General features: G+C 41.3%; 1 protein-coding gene across 1 annotated transcript in view; it reads right to left on the bottom strand.

Annotated features, from left to right (window-relative positions):
* PLD1 (phospholipase D1) overlaps positions 1-23,469 on the bottom strand; it is a 138,578-nt gene that overhangs the window by 68,529 nt on the left and 46,580 nt on the right. Inside the window, exons 2-7 of the mRNA XM_063306443.1 lie at positions 23,063-23,245; positions 20,199-20,326; positions 19,108-19,253; positions 16,805-16,913; positions 13,693-13,758; positions 7,338-7,396 (exon numbers count right to left, since the gene is read on the bottom strand). Of these exons, the coding sequence (XP_063162513.1) occupies positions 7,338-7,396; positions 13,693-13,758; positions 16,805-16,913; positions 19,108-19,253; positions 20,199-20,326; positions 23,063-23,216 (662 nt within the window). The 5' untranslated portion in view covers positions 23,217-23,245. The remainder of the gene's footprint in view (positions 1-7,337; positions 7,397-13,692; positions 13,759-16,804; positions 16,914-19,107; positions 19,254-20,198; positions 20,327-23,062; positions 23,246-23,469) is intronic.

Raw genomic sequence — 23,469 nt, 5'->3', positions numbered from 1 at the left:
GGAGTTTTGTCTGCTCAATATCACTGAGATGATGTTCATTCTTACAGCTTTTTCAACCCATTTCAGCCATGAAGAAAGGGAACCCCAGTGCATCTCCTTTTTTATATCAGGAACCATCTGCACAATTTGCCTCCAATATTTATTTGCAATACTTATATATACTGTTTACTTGTCAAGCTGTCAATAAATCCAATAGAACATCATTTTTTTTTTAATCTGTTCCAATCAAGTCCGATTCTTGGAGACTGCCTGGACAAGTCCCTGCAGTTTTCTTGGCAAGGTTTTTTGGAAGTGGTTTGCCATTGCCTCCTTCCTAGGGCTGAGAGAGGGGGACTGGCCCAAGGTCACTCAGCTGGCTTTGTGTCTAAGGTGGGACTAGAACTCACGGTCTCCCGGTTTCCAGCCTGAACCACTACACCAAACTGGTTCTCAAAACATCATTAAAAACAATCAAATTTGACAGAGTGAAAATTGAAGTAAAATTAACATAAAACTCATTGGCCCGCTCTGAACAAGTCTTCAAGCTCCAAGAGCCTGCCTGAATCTCTTCATTGCTATCCTGAAGATGCCAAACATGGGGTTCATATGGATTTAGTCCCAAAGGGTTAGGGCTGCCACTGAGAAGATGTGCTTCTGGGCTCCTCCACCTCCAAGCTCACAAGGCAGGGGTGCCCACAATATCCCATCCCAGCCTGAACAAAAAGGATGGGCAGAGTCTACCTGGAGGAGATGGTTCCAAAGATAGCCTGGGCCTTAGCCCTGCAGGACTTTATGTGTTAATACCAATACCTTGAATTGGCTGCATTCAAACAAGTACCATTTATGGCTGACTGACAATGAATGCATGCTCTGGCTTAGTTCTACTTCTCAGTGAACTTCTTAAATGGGTGGCTTGTTTAAAGCTTTTACCTGCTGCCAACCAAAGAAATAAACTTAAAGTTAAGCATGGGTTCTTTAAGATTTGTTTCTCAGATTACCAGCCAGAGGCAAGTAACATAATAAATATGAAATAAGCCAGCAGGAACTTTGGGAGAACCACGTGGCGAAGCATGGTAGAGCCAGCTAGTACAATCAAGCCCATTCATGACTGACTATAAAGCTGTGCTTGTCTCAGATTTACAGGACCATAGTGCTAGGAGCAGACGTTTAAGTCATCAAATCCAATCCCCTATTCAGGACAGGAATCCAATGTTCCTTGACAGAAAGCTGTCCTGCTTCTTCTGGATATATCCAGCAAAGGAGAGCTCACCAACTTTCTGGGTAATGCTGAACTGCTCTTACCATTAGGAATTATTTTTTTAAAATATCCAGTTAGAATCTGCCTTCATCTCCCTGGAGTTCACCTTGACTTGTGGTGACTTCATGGACACATTCATGTCTTTTTCTTAATGCAGTTATGTAAATGGCTTGGCAATGCCTTCCAAGATGATTTCTCCATTTCCTGGTCTACCTTACTGCCCTGGTACTAGCCTGGTGCAGTCCAGGTGATAACCAGATCCTCTTTGGCTTTTGAGGTGAGACAAAGTCGGCCAGTAATTTAAATCCATCAGTCCATGCCCTTTGGGAACTGAGCACAGGTTTTGGCCTTCTTCTGCAATGCCAATTTGGGTTCTTAGAAAGTTCTCTTGCACTCTCCTTTTTAATTGCCTTAATTGCCCTTTCTCAAGACTTATATACTTTCCCCAGCTGTCGGTCATTCAGATGTGCATTTAGAACTCATCTGACCAACTACTGTACAGATCCCATTTTTATGGACTTAGTGGCTGTGTTCACACAGCATGCTTTATTCAAGATATTTAAAGACAGTGGGTGTCTTCATGCAACATGCTAAGCTTGGTTAGTGTTAACTGTGGCACATTACATGTATGTTAAGTGTGTTATACAAAACAGCCATCTGGTTAATGTATGGGTTAATGTATTGTATGGACATAGAAGACAGGTTAATTCAATAATCAGGTTAAGCATATTCCATGAATGCAGCTTTTCTGTTTCTTAACATACAGAGTTTCCTAGAGTAGCCGTCCCCAATTATCCAACCTTGTTATCTCTCAGATGTGCTAGGACTAGAAATTCATTAGTTTTACTAGACTGGATAGATTCCCAACACTGGTAGGCATGAAGATGGGAAAGGCTGTCCAAGATTAAGTAGGTTTAACTGACTTCTCAAGGCCTGGAAAAGTAGATGGCAGTTTGCAGAATGTTAAAAGGCTGAAGCATCTGGACAATCTTCCTTTATCAGCAAATACCAAACCGCCCCTTGCTTCAAGAGGTGGCCAGCAAGAGAATCCAAGCCCTAATAAATTTACAGTATTAATAGATGTAGAGCTAATGATTAAATCTCTAGTTTCCAAGATTCTCAACCTAACCTTTTTTTTACTTTCCATAAATCTGGTTAATCTAGCCGCCTTCAGGAGGTTTCTAGGGACTTGAAAAAGTGAATTTAGGTTGCAATCTTATGGACACTTATGCTGAATTAAATTGACTTACTTTGGTAAGTACACATAGGATAATGTTGTTAGCCAAAATACCATGATTATCTTTAGATCCTGACACCGTTTCCAACTTCCCTTAAATCTTAGCATATCTAATTTATACAGTCAGCACAGACATACTCAGAGCTTTTTTTTGTTGTTTATTCGTTTAGTCGCTTCCAACTCTTCGTGACTTCATGGACCAGCCCACGCCAAAGCTTCCTGTCGGTCGTCAACATCCCCAGCTCCCCCAGGGACGAGTCCGTCACCTCTAGAATATCATCCATCCTCCTTGCCCTTGGTCGGCCCCTCTTCCTTTTGCCCGCCACTCTCCCTAGCATCAGCATCTTCTCCAGGGTGTCCTGTCTTCTCATTATGTGGCCAAAGTATTTCAGTTTTGCCTTTAATATCATTCCCTCAAGTGAGCAGTCTGGCTTGATTTCCTGGAGGATGGACTGGTTTGATCTTCTTGCAGTCCAAGGCACTCTCAGAATTTTCCTCCAACACCACAGTTCCAAAGCATCGATCTTCCTTCTCTCAGCCTTCCTTATGGTCCAGCTCTCGCAGCCATATGTTACTATGGGGAACACCATTGCTTTAACTATGCGGACCTTTGTTGTCAGTGTGACGTCTCTGCTCTTAACTATTTTATCGAGATTTGTCATTGCTCTTCTCCCAAGGATTAAGCGTCTTCTGATTTCCTGACTGCAGTCAGCATCTGCAGCAATCTTCGCACCTAGAAATACAAAGTCTTTCACTGCTTCTACATTTTCTCCCTCTATTTGCCAGTTATCAATCAAGCTGGTTGCCATAATCTTGGTTTTTTTCAGGTTTAGCTGCAAGCCAGCTTTTGCACTTTCTTCTTTCACCTTCATCATAAGGCTCCTCAGTTCGCTTTCAGCCATCAAAGTGGTATCATCTGCATATCTGAGATAGTTAACGTTTCTGCCAGTGATTTTAACTCCAGCCTTGGATTCCTCAAGCCCAGCTTGTCGCATGATGTGTTCTGCGTACAAGTTGAATAGGTAGGGTGAGAGTATACAGCCCTGCCGTACTCCTTTCCCAATCTTAAACCGGTCCGTTGTTCCGTGGTCTGTTCTTACTGTTGCTACTTGGTTGTTATACAGATTCTTCAGGAGGCAGACAAGATGACTTGGTATCCCCATACCGCTAAGAACTTGCCACAATTTGTTATGGTCCACACAGTCAAAGGCTTTAGAATAGTCAATAAAACAGAAATAGATGTTTTTCTGAAATTCCCTGGCTTTTTCCATTATCCAGCAGATATTGGCAATTTGGTCCCTAGTTCCTCTGCCTTTTCTAAACCCAGCTTGTACATCTGGCAATTCTCGCTCCATGAATTGCTGAAGTCTACCTTGCAGGATCTTGAGCATTACCTTACTGGCATGTGAAATGAGTGCCACTGTTCGATAGTTTGAACATTCTTTAGTGTTTCCCTTTTTTGGTATGGGGCTATAAGTTGATTTTTTCCAATCTGATGGCCATTCTTGTTTTCCAAATTTGCTGGCATATAGCATGCATTACCTTGACAGCATCATCTTGCAAGATTTTGAACAGTTCAGCTGGGATGCTGTCGTCTCCTGCTGCCTTGTAGTTAGCAATGCTTCTTAAGGCCCATTCAACCTCACTCTTCAGGATGTCTGGCTCTAGCTCACTGACCACACCATCAAAGCTATCCCCGATATTGTTATCCTTCCTATACAGGTCTTCTGTATATTCTTGCCACCTTTTCCTGATCTCTTCTTCTTCTGTTAGGTCCTTGCCATCTTTGTTTTTGATCATGCCCATTTTGGCCTGGAATTTATCTCCGATGTTTCTAATTTTCTGGAAGAGGTCTCTTGTCCTTCCTATTCTATTATCTTCTTCCACTTCCGCACATTGCTTGTTTACAAATAATTTCTTATCTCTTCTGGCTAACCTCTGGAATTTTGCATTTAATCGGGCATATCTCCCCCTATCACTGTTGCCTTTTGCTCTCCTTCTTTCTTGGGCTACTTCTAGTGTCTCAGCAGACAGCCATTTTGCCTTCTTGGTTTTCTCTTTCTTTGGGATGTATTTTGTTGCCGCCTCCTGAACAATGTTGCGAACTTCTGTCCATAGTTCTTCCGGGACCCTATCTACTAAGTCCAGTCCCTTAAATCGATTCTTCACCACCACTGCATATTCCTTAGGAATATTAGTGAGCTCATATCTAGCTGATCTGTGGGTCTTCCCTAATCTCTTGAGTCTGATCCTAAATTGTGCAAGAAGAAGTTTGTGATCTGAACTACAGTCAGCTCCAGGTCTTGTTTTTACCGACTGTATAGATGTCCGCCACCTTTGGCTGCAAAGGATGTAGTCAATCTGATTTCGGTGTTGTCCATCTGGTGAAGTCCATGTATAAAGCCATCTCTTAGGTTGTTGGAAGAGAGTGTTTGTTATGCAGAGTGAGTTGTCTTGGCAACATTCTATCAGCCTATGTCCTGCTTCGTTTTGTTCTCCCAGGCCATGCTTACCTGTAATTCCAGGTGTCATTTGACTGCCCACCTTAGCATTCCAGTCTCCTGTGATGAAAGTAACATCTCTTTTAGGCGTGTTGTCCAGCAGGTGCTGCAGATCCTCATAGAACCGCTCTACTTCAGCTTCTTCAGCATCTGTGGTTGGGGCGTATATTTGGATCACTGTGATGTTAGATGGCTTGCCCTGAATTCAAATTGAGATCATTCTATCATTTTTTGGATTGTATCCAAGCACTGCTTTAGCCACTTGACTATTAATTATGAAGGCTACTCCATTTCTTCTGTGGTCCTCTTGTCCACAGTAGTAGATCTGGTGGTCATCTGATGTGAAGTGGCCCATTCCAGTCCATTTCAGTTCACTGATGCCCAAAATGTCTATCTTTAATCTTGACATCTCACCAATAACCACATCCAATTTGCCTTGGCTCATAGATCTTACATTCCAGGTTCCAATGGTGTGTTGATCCTTAGAACATCGGATTCGCCGTTCACCACCAGCACCGTCGGCCGCTAGCCGTCCTTTCGGCTTTGAGCTAGCTGCGTCATCACGTCTGGGGCTAGTTGAACTCATCCTCTGTTCCTCCCCAGTAGCATTTTGACCATCTTCCGACCTGGGGGTCTCATCTTCCGATGGTATACCGACATATCTCTGGTTGTACTGATCCATTGAGTTTTCACGGCAAGAATACTGGGGTGGGTTGCCATTACCTTCCGCAGGGATCACATTTAGTCTGACCCTCTGTCATGACCTTCCCGTCTTGGGTGGCCCTTCACGGTTTAGTTCATGGCATCATTGAGGTGCTCAAGCTCCAGCACCATGACAAGGTAACAATCCTTTGCTGAAGATACTCAGAGCAGTTTGTATAAATGGCCAGACCCAATAGATAGTCAGAAAATAAGACACATTTGCAAAAGAGAAGCTAAATGTTTTAGAAGGATTGAAATACTAATTTAACAGAGAGCAAGGTTCACCCAACTGAATGCTACTCAGTAAGTACACATATTTACTCTTTACAGCTGTACAAGTATCTCATCAGCCAGGATATGCTTGAAATATAAACCTCTTGGTGCTGGAATGAAGTTCTGTCTTTTGAGATGTGGCAAGTTTCTTCCTAAGCCAGGTATAACAGCTGAATCTGGCAAGGTGGCAACCAGCAGTTCCCAGGCCAGAAAAGACTGTCATTTAAATATGTCTCAGCTGTCCCAGAGTACCATGCAAACTGCCAAGTATCTGTTAATTCAGAAAGGCAGAAGGAAAAAGCCTAGAGTTTGAACTCTGGAACACAGATCTATGTAAATGCTTCTTCGCACTGCAAAGAACATCATCTGTGTATATGGTTTCATTCTTGTCAGCAATAAAAAGGCTACTGGCCAAGTTATTTTGGGGTCTTCTGCCAAGTAAGCCAACCCCTGAATAAGGGCTGAAATGTCTGGGGGGGCTGAGATTTATAGCTCAGCCCTGGTGTGAAGCCTGACACCATGGGCTGCTTTGGTCCAATGTGTGGAACAGGCACTTGGCTTTATCTTGTCTCCTGCCACCACGGCCGACCTCAGGCTTTCCTTGTCCTCCTTAGGTTGCTATCATTTAATCTGATCCTACAGCTTTCCTTTCAGCAACGTTGTAGTTTGCAGGAATTAGAAGGGGAAACCTTTCACAACATGTTTCCATTTACTAACTCAAGTTGCTGCTATAGAAATAGAAACAGGAGCTGGCTGACAAGTTCACAGCTTCTCATCCTGCAAACCTGCATAAAGTGTCCCTCAAGTCAAGCTCAGCTTCTGATGAATACATGGATACCCCCATGCTGTTTTCTTGCAATAGTATGTATGGATGTAGTTTATCACTACTTCTTCCAGCTACCCTACAGCTCTAGGATTTCCCAATGTTCTCCCATCCCTGTACTAACCACAGACAACCCTGATTAGCTTTTTCAAGATTAGTCACATTGACTAGCTGCTGTCACCTTGCTGTATCTTTCTCTATACCATCCTCCAAAACCAGAATATTTAACCAACTTTCCCCACCAGAGGATTAGAAAAGCAGAAATCTGCATCAAATGAGCATGTGTCGGGTTATACATACAGCTTCAATGCCCCTGTTCTCCACTCTTAATATTCTTTGTTTGAACTGGAGTGACAACCCTTCAAATAAAGATAGACAACTTGCATGAAGGGTGTGGAACACAACTGCTTCACCTTCCAGAGCAAGACACTAAACGAAGTTTAGTTGTGGAATAGTTATATGTCCTAGTTAAATGTTCTGTAAACCCTGAGCTGCAAACAGAAATGTTTTCAATAAACATACCATTCACAAAGAGGCCCTAGGACTCAAATGGTGTCAACTTACATGCCCTTAGGTCCTAAATCATGGATAAATGACAGCTGACTTACACCAAGGAATTCCATCTGAAAGGAGAAATAGAAAGGGAAGAGGAACAATTTCTATTAGTTAATGCAAAAATCGAGAAACAGGTTACATATTGCTTTACTCCAATGTTATTGGGATGCTAAATCCAATCCCACTGAAAACGCTTTTTTTCCTGTGACATGGGATCTCATATCAAGGCAGCACCAAATTGTGTATGAAATGGGGAGGAATCTACAACATTTAATCTTGCCATAATTCTTGGTTCCAAGTGTCATCTCCCAATACTCAAGAGCAAAAGTTATTGAAAATGTCCATGTCAGCCATTATCTTCTAAGATAAAACTTGTTGTGGTCAGGGGGAATGGAGAAAGTGGCCATATGGTGAGTCAGTTTTATCTAGACCCATCTTGTTTTTTCTGTGGCATCCCCCAAAACCCAGAACCACAAACTAGTTAACTGCATTTAGTACGTTGTGTAAACCCAACCCATGTGGTTAGTTTATGGTCCAATCCATTATGTAGAAAACCCAGAAAACTGGGTTGAGAAAACCACCAGTAGGCATGTTACAGCCTCTGAGTGCTGGCAGATTTTCAAGGGCTCATGCAGAAGCCTCTCCAATCTTCCATACTCTGATTATTTTTGCCAGAAGGGAACTGAACCTAGAATCTTCTGCAAGCAAAGGACCAGTGTGTTTTAGTGGTTAAGGTATTGGCCCAAGACTGAGGAAGCCCATGTTCAAGATCATGCTCAACCATTATACCTCACTGGGACACTGGAAGGTCACTATCTCTCAGCCCAACATTCCCCCACAGAGTTGTTGTGATGGTCTGAAAACTTCAGAGAAGCATGCTATGTTTTGAGCTCTTACTCACAGTGTAATAGAAGAGAATATCTGTAGCTCTGAGTTGAACTGTGGAGTTCTTGGTGCTCTCTGAGCTTGGTTGTTTTCTTGCACACATTTCATTGTGAAAGGTGAAAGGTCCCCTGTGCAAGTACCGAGTCATGTCTGACCCTTTGGGGGGATGCCACTTTCGCGACGTTTTACTGGCAGACTATAGCGGGGTGGTTTGCCATTGCCTTCCCCGGTCATCACCTTCCCCAGCAAGCTGGGCACTCATTTTACCGACCAACATCATCAGTGTACTAACGATGTTACCTAGCTGGGCAACAAAATGTCTGCAAGCAACCAACTAATCTCAGAAAGCACCAAGAACTCCATAATGATGTCAAGTTTTACAACTGAACTAAGATTCCTGTTTATTGGGTACCTGGATTGCCTATGGATGTGGTTAGCACTATAGTGTTGTACTGGTATACTTTGGAATGTTTACATTTGTCAAAGGCTGGATAAGTTTTGCTGTTGTTGAGGTCTGCAGGGAGCATCAGTTGGGAATAACACACAACAGACTTTGCCATCTCCATAGCTGGTGAAAAATGTACATTATTGCTGGAATCACAGACCATATTTGAGCCAAACTCTGGATTCACATATTTTAGTAAGCAATGAACTGGTTTGTTTGTTTTTTGGGTTAGTGTGATCAACTTAAGCCATCACAGTAACCCAAACCAGGGTATAAAGCTTTAGTGTTATGATATTAAGTGTTACAATATTAAGAAAGCCACTATGGCTTCTTCAACAAATCATACCAATGTTTACACACTGTGCTAGCCATGTTTTGGTTTATAATTATTTGTTGAATAAGGCATACTGGCTAGGATCACACACTGTACTTTCATACATGGTTTAAGGCCAAAGCTAAACAAAGCACATTGGCCATGTTAGTGGAACATTCTTAAATACTGTTAACTCTGGGTATGATAACGTACTGAAACATAAACTAACTACCTAAGGTTAGTCTTGCACAACATATTAAGTGAAAAGATTTGTGCTGTGCAAGTGTGCCCATTAAGACAACGTGTGAACTCTGCCCCCATCATTAAAAAAAAAGAATTAAACCATTGTCAGAACTCAGTGAATGTGTGTGGCAGTTCTGTCATCTTCTCATGTCTGTGGAGTAATCATTAAGATGATTAGAATGCCTTGAGCTTAAAGGCTGCAAAGTTCCATGAAGGACAGCAAAGTTCCATGAAGGACAGCAACGTTCCATGAAGACAGCAAAGTAACATCTTCCGTGCCTAAATCTGAAATTATACACTCTCTTAGCCGTCCTGAGGAAAGCTCAAGATCTCATTCAGGTTTTCCAGTGAACCTAGTTATGAAGTAAGGCCTGTGGGGATTTCAGTGTTGACATCCATTGTTCCATCAAGAGAAACATCTAGGAAAAATCCCTCTAGGAGAAAGGGGAGAATTAAATGTGAATCATGAAGTGACAGCTGTTTAGTGGAGATGGATCCCACAGAATCTGTTGTACTACCCTTGGGACACAAAATTCAGATTCTTTTAAGCCAGAAACAAAGGCAGTTATGCTATGACCACTTTCTGGCTGGACATTATACTGAGGATCAGGCTAATATACAGAAATAATATGAACAGATGAACATTTTTGAGCTGAAGGCAATATTTTACACTTTGGTCTTAATCCTCTGCTAATGGAGTGAGTTGCCCTTTGAGAGGGAAGGGCTTAAGGCACTCATTTCAGGCCTTAATATCTCTCCCCACTCCAAATAACAGAACTAAACAAACAAAACTGGGTCAACATTTTTAATCCCGCTCACTCACGTGGGCTATGGGAGTCCCAAGTGAATTGTTGCATGTAAGCCAAAGGTTGCCATACTCTTCCTCTATAATGTTTATTATGTGCCTTTACAGAGACGCAGTACAATTTTAAAAAATGCAGCAATTGCAAAATACCATCTGCAGTAAAGAGTTCACAACTACCAAACCAATAAGCAGTCACTGGTTTTAAATAAGAATGAGTGACCTCGCTGTATAATGAACAAATGCATGCTGAATCAGCTGATCATCAATCCGGGCTGCAGGCAAAGGAAGATGGGACAAGCCAGGAGCCCCAGAGACACAAAAGGATGATCAAGCCAAAACACCGTAACCTCTATCTTATTCATATTCAACTGGAGGTGATGAGAAAGATGTCCATAGCCTTACAAACACACTCCATCAGGGTTGACCATGAGGGGCCGCAGTGGCTCAGTGGTTGAGACGCTGAGTCAGAGGACCATTAAAGTTGGCAGCTTGGCAGTTCGAAACCTGAGAGTGCAAGCCGTGTGACGGAGTGAGCTCCCGCCAACTTGTCCCAGCTCCTGCTAACCTAGCAGTTCGAAAGCATGCAAATGCAAGTAGATAAATAGGTACCACTTCAGTGGGAAAATAACAGGGACATGAAAGGAGCCCCCTCAGGAGCCCCCCAGGCAACGGTGATGTCACTGGCAAATCCTTTCAATACAGAAGCACCTTGGTAGGTGCTTCTGACACACACACACACAATGGTTGACCATCCATCATCACTGAAAACTACAAAAGACTAACCGACAGGAGGATCTTTGGCATAATGATGATCATAAATCATGGCATCCAAGGAAGGGTATAAAGGGTAAGTAGAATAGGACCCAGGATGAGCCCCGGACTGTAATCCAGCATGCAGTACTGCAACAGAACGGGATGGCAGAAAAGCCAAGACCTATCAAGTGCACAGCTAGTAATGCTGAAAGACCATAACCTAGACAGTATCTGGTAGTCAAGTATACTCCCTAATGTAGGAAGTAACTTTATTCTTCAGGATGTGGAGAACAAGGAAATATTACTGCTGGGATACATGTGCAGGCACACATATATATTCCTTTCTGTGCATGGACACTGTCCTCTTGAATCCAGACTCTGCCCCTGAAATAATTATTCCATGAGCTTGAACTGCTCCCTGCTACCAGACATTACTTGGTGAAGAATCAGTAAAATTCCACAGAGGAAGTCACCTGCCTTGCAGAACACTGCCTGAGAGAGGTGAAAAAATTTCAGGAGCAAAGGTTTACGTGGCAGCAGTACATATTTAAATCCTCTCCAGTGACTCAACATTTCTGAGTGCCAAGTTGGCATAATACTGCATTTATAACAGAAGGCAATTATGTTATTACACATGCACATTAGTCAGCCTACACAAGCAGCTGACATATTATAATCACCTTCTGAAAAACATAAAGAGAAGCCCTGCTGGGTTAGGCCAAGGGTTTCTTTAGTTCAATATTCTGTTTCAAGTAAATGCAAACTAGACAAATCCAATAATGATACCGTGAGAAACAGTCCTCTCTCACTGTTATACCCCAACAGCTAGAGATACACAGCCTCTATACATGGAAGTTCAAGTGATCAAATGTTGCTGACAGCCTTAGCAATGTCTTTTATGCAATGTTAGTTCCACAAAACAGGTAAAGAAAAGTTTATGACTGAGCTGTGTCATATTAAACTCTTGTCAATTCAGATCCCCACATTTGCACATCGTTGGTGAGGTACAGATAGGCTCTTGGTTATAACATAGAAAAGAATAGCAATGTCTCTACTAGTACAGATAGTCCTCGTTTAGCAACCACAATTGGGACTGGCAACTCGGTCATTAAGTGAAACCACAACTATGTTTATGATACTTCAGCTTTCCTTTGCTTTGCAGTCCTGTGAAGGTTATAATGCAAGGATTGGTTGTAAAGTTACTTTTTCATCACCATCGTAACTGCAAGTAGCTGCTAAACAATCCAGTGCCTTCTGGATTCTCACAACTTATTGACTCCTAAACTTTGGTAAACATTTAGTAGTATGCTCCCTCTCCCCACCTCCCCTTGACTTAATGTGGTATTTTTTGGGATCATACCACATGCTAAGTCAATGACTAAGAGCCCACCCACTCCTGAATTGCAAACTAACCTAATCCCATTTTAGTCTAGCTTGCTGTACTGTGTAAAGTACACCATAAAATAAAAGCAGAATAAATGTGAGAAATTTCACTCTTTGAATCGAGTGATGTAACCTCCTTTATAAAAGAGCAGTGAAAACAGAAAGCAAGAAGATAGCTATGTTACAGCCAGTCAGGAAAATGGGAGGTAATTTCTCAAATAGATCTACTTCATAACATAAGACACAGCCAATGACACCCTGCTATCATTAGGACAAGAACATTAGGTATAAAGTTCAGATTGGCTGGATTAATACTGTTCTTTGACTATGATTTGCTCAAAAAAGTGTAACTAGCTAGGTTTATGTTATTCTAAACATAAGCTATGGTTTACAAAATCAAAATGGCTTCATTCACCTAATATATGATGACTTAGAGTACTTTGTAGTCCTAGCAAATAGTATAATTGTGTATTGCAGGGTTTCTCCACCAGGGTTCCTTGACACCCTAGGGTTCTGCGAGAGGTCACTAGGGGTTCCCTGGGAGATCATGATTTATTTAAAAAATTATTTCCAATTCGGGCAACTTCACCTTAAAGAGGTATGTTTCATTATTTTTAGTATAAGAACACTGTTAAGGCATACAGTATATACAGGCCTACCCATGAAACGAATATAGTAATTTTGTAACTTTTAGCCTATATTTGAGCCTGAACATGCAGGGGTTCCCTGAGTCCTGAAAAATATTTCAAGGGTTCCTCCAGGGTCAAAAAAGTTGAGAAAGGCTGGTGTATTGTATACAGAATGCTTATACAAAGCAGTTCTATAGAGTGTTAAACTGGCTGCCTTTATACTACTGACTTCAGGGTCAGTTTCTTTTAACTACTGATGTGCAATGGCTGAGTTCACACATTGCATTAAACCATTAGTGGCTTATCTGGTTTCCCCTTGCATTATGGTTTGGATAATGTGGCTTATTTTAGGTGAACCCAACTCATTGTGGCTTAGCCCAACAAAATATGGTTAATAAAAGGTGTGGTCCAATGTGTAAAGCCAGTTAGCAAAACCAAGGTTTGGTTGTCAAGGGCAAGTTTCCTTCTCAAACAGTAGAAAGCTTGAAACAGAATGCTTGAAGAGGCAAGGAAACAATCTCAGCCAAGTTTTGCTCAGAGCAGACATGAATTCACTGTTATTAGAGAGAGAGAGAGAGGTTTGCACAGGATGGGATCCATAACGGACCATCCTTCCAGCATTTTCCACAGCTGGGCAAGGCATTCCAGGATGAAAATCTGCCACTGGTGTTTGTAAGCTTTAGTCAATTAATTTAATCATTTAAAGCTTTCTCATTTGACCACAAAGTATTTCTGATCTGACAGCCCAAACACTTTTCAAAACCTCTTAAAGTTACCATTTAAATATATTTAAGTGAAGCTGTCAAAACTCACACAACTAACTTGATCTTTCTTTACCAAACAATCAGATTATAATCACAGAATAACATTAACCAACTGAGAAGACCAAAGTAAACACCGTCACTTACTGTTCCATGGTAATTCTTGTACAGGGGCATTTTTAAGAGTTTTGTGAGATAATCTTCCAGTTGTTTCTGCAAAGGAAACACAAACATACAGTGTAAGGACTGTCGCAGCCACTATGTAGGACAGACAGGCAGAAGTCTAGCAGAGTGCATCCACAAACACCAACTAGCAGTCAGAAGACACAATGAAAACTCCTTAATCTCACAACACATGGACAGACTCAACCATACTTTCAACTGGGAAACTGTGAGCATCCTAGACCAAGCTAAATCCAAAAATGCTAGGGAATTCCTCAAAGCCTGCCATTCAGACAAAGCAGCCATCAACAGACATATAGAGATAAACTACCTTTACACACCATTCAAAAGAGACAATAAAAAAGCTAAGAAGGAAACAAAAAGACCAGAACACATCCTCTTCAGCAGCCAACACCCAGATAAGCAGGGATTAACACCAGACAAACCATCAAGCAGAAAACAATGCCCTAATCAAGGAACCACCAAGGAGAAAGCCACACCCCAGCAACACTGGCAGGGCAAGCTACTGTACATAAACAGGGAGCAAACCCCACACTCACCAACACTGATGATGTTACCTAGTCAGGTAATGAAACATCTGCAAGCACACAACCCAGCTCAGAGAGCACCAAGGACTCCACAGAAACACAACGAGTTGGGATCAACTGACTACAACAATGGGATCTCTTTGGAAGGCATGACAAAATTGAAATGTTGAATGGGTGATAGAAAGTGGGCAGGCTGGGGACGGAGGCAGAGGAAATAGGATATGGAAGAAGATTAAGCAGGAGAGTGGTTTATGAACATGATAATAATGAAAAAATGGGATAATTAACAAAAGGGAATGGATTTTACTTCGCAGGAGAATCTAAGAAATGCCTCTTGATAAAAGGGAATCTGAAGTATCCAAAGATTTACATGAAAGGAAGGTTACTTTTTTCCTCAAGTAATTAACTTTTAAGACAGGAAGATGATTTTAGATTTGCTGAGAATAGGGTAAAACAGGTAAGTTTGGTTTTTTTCCTGCCTAGAACTGCTCTCAGGGAGATGACTGTCTTAAATTCAAGATAATCCTTTCTCGTAAATACAGTAAAAAATTGGAAAAGAGAAACTAAGGGAAATAAACCAAAACAAAGCTTTAAATCTCCTTAACAGGATTAAGCAAAAGCAGCATGCTTAAAATTTGACTTGGGTTTTAATGTTAACATAATCCTTTTTCAGTACGGTGGATCTGCATGAGTCCTATATATAATGGTCGTGGTCCATTTCTCCCTCTGCTAAACAAGACAATAATTAGGGGTCTTTACAGAGTAAGGGTCAAAAAAATAAGGATGGTAGTTGCAATCCTGTGATCTAGCTCAGGGTTCCTCAACCTTGGCAACTCTAAGCTGTGTGGACTTCAACTCCCAGAATTCCCCAGCCAGCTTTGCTTGTCAACAGCTTAGAGTTGCCAAGGTTGAGGAACCCTGAGCTAGCTCTATTCCTTTCAGTAGGAATTGCATGCATGTTAAAAAGGGGCGGGACTTTAATCCCATGGGTCATGATTGCCAACTTGACTTTTTCTGACACCCCACCCCAGGCATCCCTGGTAACAAGCCAGGAAGTTGTTGGGGGAGTACTGCAGTTTCTTAAGTATTTCTTTATTTAGGACAGCCAGTTCTAGACCACGTCAAGCAGTTGAATCCAAGCAGTTTACAAAAGCCAACATATGCAACCACATTATCCAAAGAATAACAAGGAAAAACCAATAGAAAATATGCAGTCAACCTAAATCCAATATAATAACCACTTACTGCATTGCCAGCACCCATCCCAGATACTTACATCTGCTCAGAACACTCAATCTCCAAATGCCAAGTCCCTGACCATCAAAGTGAGGGCACTGTTCTTATTTCCGAAGCTACTCACTGCTGCATTGCCTCTTTCCACACCTCAGATGAGAGAGGCAACTTTCAACATGCATTTTCGGCCCAGGGTAAGTGTTAGTTAACCCTAATCCATATAAACTTTATAGATTTTAATCAGAAACTTGATTGTACTTGGAAACAAACCAACAACTGCTGGTATAATATGACATTATAACATGCAGACAACTGCATTTGGCACCAGCTGTAGTTTCAGGAGGGTCTTCAAAACCAGCCCCATCTAGAGCCAATTACAGTAGTCTTGCAAGACCTTCAAGGTAGGCGAGGTCAAGAAACTGGCAATTCAGGGATTCCAGGAATGCTACTTTATTGTAAAAAAGATAGAATAATAGAATCTTGAAATCCTATTCAAGTTTCTTTCTCTTTCTCTCTTATACTAAACAAAATCAAGGCATGTCTTCCTTAGGTTTTCCTTCAATCTCTGGACTGCATAATTGCTTCTCCAAATCCTCCTTAGTGATTCATTCTTTCCTTCCCCACTTCCATACCTCCCCGAAGGCCATCTCTAAATCCCTTTAAAGTCTAAACATATGATGAAGAGGGCCACCAGCACCAGCTTTCTTAGGAATAGCTGCAACTGGTAAGCCATGAGTCCAGAAGGACCACCAAGTTGCAGATTACTTCTCTCTGGGGAAGCATAATCACATGTACAACTAAAGCTGGTACTCTTTTGGACTTAGCTTCTGAATCAACAGCCACTCCCTCTTGCTTAGGATGAGTCCCAGCCTCTTAACCTCCAGACCCTTACAGTTCCCAGACACCAGGTCAAGACTTCTGCATCTTGAATAAAGATGCACATTCTGGTGTTACCATACCCCAAACTGGATAAATGGCCCAAGTGGTTTTGTACTGATGTTAAATAAGACAGGGGAGATGACAGAACTCTATGGTACCCCTTTTATCCCCTATGCAGTAGAATAGTTCACTTAGGAGGTCATAATTATAGCTCATAGCTTGGTTTTAAGAAGAGATATTCAACTCCAGATTTCTGGCTTTGTCATTCACAAATGCAAAGGGAGCAATGAAATCAGAGCAAATGGATGGCATGCTATGTGTGAAACTTGTGCATAACCTGATTTATGAAACCACAATTTGATCATCAAAATGCAACCAAGTCTAAAACTTAACAAACAAACAAACTTAAAACTGATTTTTTAGATGAAGGATCTTACTCTTCTACTGGAGAGGTGTTCTTCTCTGACCATATTCTCAGAGGTGCGTGGGAGACTCGGCATTTGTCTTGCTTCTCCCCTTTTGATGGTCTGTCTTTGCACAGTGTGTCTAAAAAATACAACATGATTTTGTTTTATGCACTGGAATGTGTCCCAGAGAGGGAGGGTGCATTTGCCAATAGAAAAATCCTTATTGTTAAAAGAAAACACTTGCAGCTAGTGATTCATATACCTTTAATTACTGGGAAAAATTAACATAAAATGAACATGGATACATTAACTGCGTGTGCACCTTCAGCTTATATCATCCACCCATCACAAAGTGTTCGGCAAGAGTGACAAAACATCCTTACCACACTTCACTTACGTACATAAACAATTTTTTAAGTTCAGTCTGAAACAATAGACATGTCCAAATCATGCCCCAAACAATTAAAATCATAAATCTGATTTGGAGTACTGAGTTGATCTACCTAGAATCACTAAGTTAATCTAGAATTGATTCAACAAGATTCAGATATCTGAATCAGGCCAATTTAGATATTCAAATCCATGTGTGAATGACCATAACATCTCTAAATCAAACCAATCTGGAGGTCTCTGATATAGTTTGATGTCAGTTTAATCAAATAATTGCTTTGGATCCCAAAGTGATGACTTCAATCATCGCCATGCTGAATCTCTGAATTGAACATTCACACTATCCTATTAAGAGCGGTCATTTTTCTAGGTCACCTAATAGATAGTAAAGAGAGAGCCGGTGTGGTGTAATGGTTAAGGCATCAGGCTAGAAACCAGGAGAGTTCTAGCCCTGCCTTAGGTACAAAGCCACCTGGGTGACCTTGGGCCAGTCACTCTCTCTCAGCCCTAGGAAGGAGGCAATGGTAAACCACTTCCAAAATCTTGCCAAGAAAACTGCAGGGACTTGTCCAGGCAGTCGCCAGAGTCAACACTGACTCAAAGGCGCACACACACAGTAGATAGTAAAAGCAAGATTATAATTTTCTTGTGATTGCACTGTCCACAGATCTGCTACCTCAGTACTTTTGCTACTTTGAAGAGAACCTCTACTAGCTGGAGCAGTCTTCTTCGGGACTTGCTGCCAAAGAATTTACCAGAATCATTGTGATCAACTTGTCCTTAGAAACAAGCAAGCATTATAAGACCCAATTTGGTGTAGTGGTTAAAGTGCTGGTCTAGAAACCAGGAGACTGTCAGTTCTAGTTCTCCCTTTGGCATGAAAGCCAGCTGGGTGGCTTCGGGCCAGTCATTCTCTCTCAGACTAACCTACCTCACATGGTTGCTGTTGTGGGGAAAATAGGAGGCAGGAGGCATTAGGTACGTTTGCCACCTTGAGCTGACCAATATATAGATAAAAAGGGCAGGAAATAACAACAACAACAACAACAATGATGATGATGATGCATGATGCTTTGGTATAAATGTTCATAAATGCTTTTAAGCCACTGCCTATTTTTACTGCCCCATTCCCATACAATTCCAAAAACAATTTAATCATTTGAAGCCAATGTGAAATTTTGGTAACAGTACCCCCAACCTTTTGAAACATTATCTCCAAAGCGATAAAATATTTTTTAAAAAAAATTGAAAGCCAATAGTGGTTAAAGCAGGGATGGGGTCAGAATGGTGTTAATATGGTCACAACAGCAACTTCAGGAGAGTCTTTAGGGGCTGAACCACCTACTGGGTAACTGCATGAGGCCCTAGATAGCTAGACCTGGGTTACAGCATCAGCATAGGAGAGATACAGGTTCAAAACCTCGCTTGGTCAGGAGGTGCCTTATGTTAGAGCTATTATATCTAGATCGCAAAAATCCAGAAGAAAATTAGTGGCAGCTAAGCTTCAGAGCCTTCTGTATTTCTTTGCTACCACCTGATCAGCAAAGTAGCCATCTGGATATTTGTAACTCAGATATGGTAGCCATACATTGGGTAATTCACTATCTTTCAGCCTACCTCATAGAGTTAAGTAACATTTTTCCTTTTAAAAAAGAGAAAAAATCATCTAAGCCGTCTTGAACGTCTTGGTAGTACAGATGGTACAGATGGTGGTCGTACAGATATCTTGCGTGGTACAGATGCACTAGAACTACTGCTAAACCTGGTGCTAATCTGAACAATGTTCTCCATGAGATAAATCCTATAGCCATCACAACACGCTGAGCTCTCACCAAATCACAGCACACCACTGGATGACAGTTGTGTAGATATGAGTGCTTTTTCCAAGGCACCCATTCCACACTCCAAACAAACCCCTGTTTAGAAAGGTTTTAGGCAGTCACCTTCGTGTTGGGATGGGAATTCGTATAAAAGCTTTGTATCGAAGCAGTTCTCTATGCAGCTCCTGAAAATGCTTGTACTTCCTCTTCACTTGCCATGTAAACTCCCCATGTGTCAACTCAATGGTGTAAACATGTAGACTTGGTACCTTCAAGAAGGAAACCAGACATTAAAAGACTCAAAGAAGGTTATTTAGCCATTTCCATCTTTTGTTTAACAACTTTAATGTTAGAGCATTCTACAACAAATCCATTAGTGACCTTCTTGTAGGTCGATTAATCAAGGCTCTAAAGTAAGTATTACGTGTCAGCAGGATTTATCCTGAGTCAGGGTCACAGAAAAAAAAAAGCACGTTAAGAGGAAGATAATTAGAAATTATTTCCCCACATTAAGAAATGTGTGAAGATAGCTTTATGGTCAGTACAGAAAACCCCTCTCGCAAGTATCCATTTCAGAGAAAAATGGAAGTTTCTTGCTCTTCTTAAGCAATTATACTCCACAGAACATAGAGACATGATCCGTGAACTGTTATCTGGTTCTTAGAACCTCTTTTGTGATTCCCAGAGCAAAACAGGGCCAAGAGACTTAGTCTTTTTTCGTTTTGAATGGCAACTGGGGCTGTAAATAGATCATGCAGATTTTTCTCAGTTTTAATCTGGGGGTAGGGGAAATCTGGAAGGGTGCAAAATGGGGTCTGTGGACCTCATCTATGCAGAACAATCCTTTTCACTGAAGCATGGAAAAGCTACAAAGGTCAAACTGGAATAAAATTGGTTTAGAGTGCAACTTCTTTCTTTTCTCCCCCTATTACACTTGGGGGAAATTTCCCTCGATTAAAGATTAAGATCTGGTAATGAAGATTCCAATGCAAATTATCAGGTGTATCAACTTCTAAACATGGCACACAGAAGCCTTCCTGCACAGCCATTTCTACGGATCAGGTTAAAAGGCTGTTAGAAATCATGTTTTATACTTCTCTATTTTTAGTCTGCCATTTAAAAAAAAAATCAACCCACTGATCCTCCCGCAGCCTCCAAGCATGAGAATATGACTGAGGTTTCAGAGAGAGCTAGAGAGGCAAATGAGAGCTGACCTTGGTTGTTGACGTAAAACGCTCCACTTCTAGAACACGTACTTGGATTGGACACCCAGTTAGGTAGAGCTGTACGTGAGGCTCTTTAAATCCTTTAGTGTTATAAATGGTGGAGAATGGAATGCCCACTACAAATAATGAGACGGCCATGTATCAGTTCTTTACATGGGTTTTAAAGTGCACATTTAACAGGGTAGGCAAAAGGTTACAGCAAAAGCAGTTAAATGACAGATCAAGACATGGATTTCTTCAGCTAAGTGCTCCACAGGTTTAGCAACTCCTTTCAAGTAAATAAAAGCTCCAGATTATTTTGTATTAGTCACCTCCCCTTTAGATAGGAACCCTGGTGCCAAGGGGGTGATTAGATGGAAATGTAAAAGAAAAATATGTAATATATTTTTCTGGCCAGTTTTCGCAATAAAAACCTAACTTTAACTCATTCTATAACTGGATGAATCAGGGACTGAATCTGGGTTCTTCTACTGCAAAACATTTACTCACACACCTAGGTCAGATCTGACAGTAACTTGCATAACCGTAACTTGTTGGATAAAATACAATTGGCACACATTGTGCAATCAATTGTGGTTTACAAATCATGGCTGGTTCACACTTTATGATGCATTAAAACAAAATTAGCCACATTACAGCATAACAAAACGGGTCTCTTCCAAATGCTAGGAACAATGGTAATATCAGTTTTGTCAAAGCTTAGACCACAGTAATTCCTACAAGTGAGGGAGCTTTAAAAAAGCGGTATTTACTGCTAACTACTATATGGCTTGCATAATACACTAAGCCATGGGTTATTGAATAAAACACAGTTGACCGGGTGCATCTAAGCCATAAATCAAACACATCACATTATGGCATAGCACATTGTGTGAACCAGGCCACCAAAAACAACAGGACTTAAGTTTTATTTTATTTATTTATTTATTAAATGTATATCACTGCCCATCTCCCCCAATGAGGGACTCTAACCGTTAAGTTACCCACGGTTAACTTGTAGCGTTGGTTTCAACATGGCCTTCAGACATGAATAACTTGAGCTAGATAGAAGTGGGAACAATATATTTATGCACACACAAGCAGATGCTGGATGAAAAAAAAATGCCCTTTTCAACCAGCTGATGTTTATCTATCATCATGTAATTTATCTAAGGCTACCAATCTAATCCCAATAGTTAGTAAATGGTGGCAAAGGGTTGGGATTTTCTGTATCTCTTTCCTTCGATCTACTGTAACGGTCATGTGGATTTTTTGCATCAGTATCTGTTAGACCTAATTTATTGCAGTTGTTAGCAAACTTCTTTCAAGATAAAGCTCAGAGCAAATTAGGAAACTCCCAAGTTTTTCACATCTCTAGTTATGGCCCTATGCCATTACTGTATCTCCCTCATAATGATTCAGGACAGTGCTTTCCAAACTTGGCAACTTTAAGATGTGTGGACTGGGGAATTCTGGGAGTTGAAGTCCACACATCTTAAAGTTACCAAGTTTGACAAACACTGATTTAGGAGAATAGATTATATCACTTCAGATTCCATATTGGCCACTTCTGAATCCTTCTCTATGCAAAAGAATGCTCCCCATATTTAAAAACATTTTTATTCCATTTTCTGCAAACAATTCTCCTTCCCACCCCCCCTCCCTCTCACAAACACACAAACATAAAAAATCAACATGAGCAACTTAATAATTAAAACAAAACATTAACAAATAAAAATTCTAGAACATGGGTTTAGCACCTACAGGTAGTCCTCACTTAACAACCATTCATTTAGTGATGTTTCAGACTTACAACAGTGTTGGGAAAAAATGACTTACGACCAGTTCTCACACTTATGACCATTGCAGAATCCCTGTAGTCATGTGATCACGATTTGGGTGCAAGGCAACCGGTTCACATTTATGACTGTCACAGCATCACATGGTCACATGATCACCATTTTCGACCTTCCTGGCCAGCTTCTGGCAAGCAAAATCAATGGGGGAACCAAGTGATTCACTTAACGACCACGTGGCTCGCTTAACACCCATGGTGATTTGGTTAACCACCACCACAAAAAAGGTCGTAAAATTGTGTCAGATTAGCTTAATGACCAGTTCGTTTAGGAACTGAAATTCCGGTTCCAGTTATGGTCATTAAGCAAGGACTACCTGTAGTGTAATTCTTTGCCTTCTCATGGAGTTGGTAAGACTCCAGTCTTCTAAAGCAGGGGTGGACAACCCACAGGCCATGGGCTACATGCAGCTGTCCAGCACTTGCTTTTTGGTTCCCAAAGCAGTGCAAGATGTCACCTCTGAAACCCAGTGTCAAGAGGACTGAATTTTGGCAGTTTCATATTTAAAACTGGGAAAATAAGGGAAGGAATGGGACTGCAAGTCTTTTGGAGTTGAAGAACTCCCATTCCTCTCTTAACCCCATCACCAAAAATCCCTGAAATATTGGGGGGAAAAATGGGTCCAAATTTTCAGCCTTTTCCTTTCTGGTTGCCAGAAGGCCTACTGTAACCTGTTGGATATTTGGAAGGCTTCAGCGCCTGAAAAAAGTTGCCTGCCCCTCTTTTAACAGAAGCAAGCTTTGGGAGTTATTAAAGGTACAGTTTTAGCTTTTAGCAGGGAAAAGAAGAAGAGTTAGTCATTAGATGCAGTAGTACAGGAAACAGAGAAATATCAGGCAGGGTGGATGGTGAAGACTCTGCAGAGGTCCACTTCAGGATCCTGGAGCTCCCATTAAGTCTAATTCAACCACAGTTGATTTCTCTTCCCCCTAATTCAGTACGAACTAGCGAACGTCTTTCAGAAATGAACACTTAGGTTTCAAAGAAGCATTTTATACACTTGTGCCACTGACTCACCAGGGGCTTTTGGATCAGGTACCACATCACTATCCAATTCTTCCCCTTCGAAATGCAGCTCCCTCGGGTCCAGGCTTTCAATTAAGTTACTCATGTCGGCAGCAATCTTCCTCAGTGCTGAAGTGCTCACTTTCTTCCTATCGCCAAGAGACATCTTAGGGGTTTACACTTGCACACGAGGGGCTGTTTGAGAGAAGGAAGAAGGAAAATGCATTACTATGGTTATGACTAGGGTTTGCTGCTACGCCAAAGAGTCATCGGCATGCTTGCTTGGCCAAGAAATTTAACTGTCTTTCTTTCTATGCAGTCTGATAAAAAGAGTTCAAACAGGATGGAGCCAAACGCTTCTCTAAAGAGCAGATGGACAGCCAAGTCCCTGCTTCCCCTCTTGTATCAGAAGCATTATT

Source organism: Candoia aspera, chromosome 6 (assembly GCF_035149785.1).
Source record: "Candoia aspera isolate rCanAsp1 chromosome 6, rCanAsp1.hap2, whole genome shotgun sequence".
In the NCBI taxonomy this organism is placed as follows: Eukaryota; Metazoa; Chordata; class Lepidosauria; order Squamata; family Boidae; genus Candoia; species Candoia aspera.
This window is presented reverse-complemented; position numbering and strand designations above follow the sequence as displayed.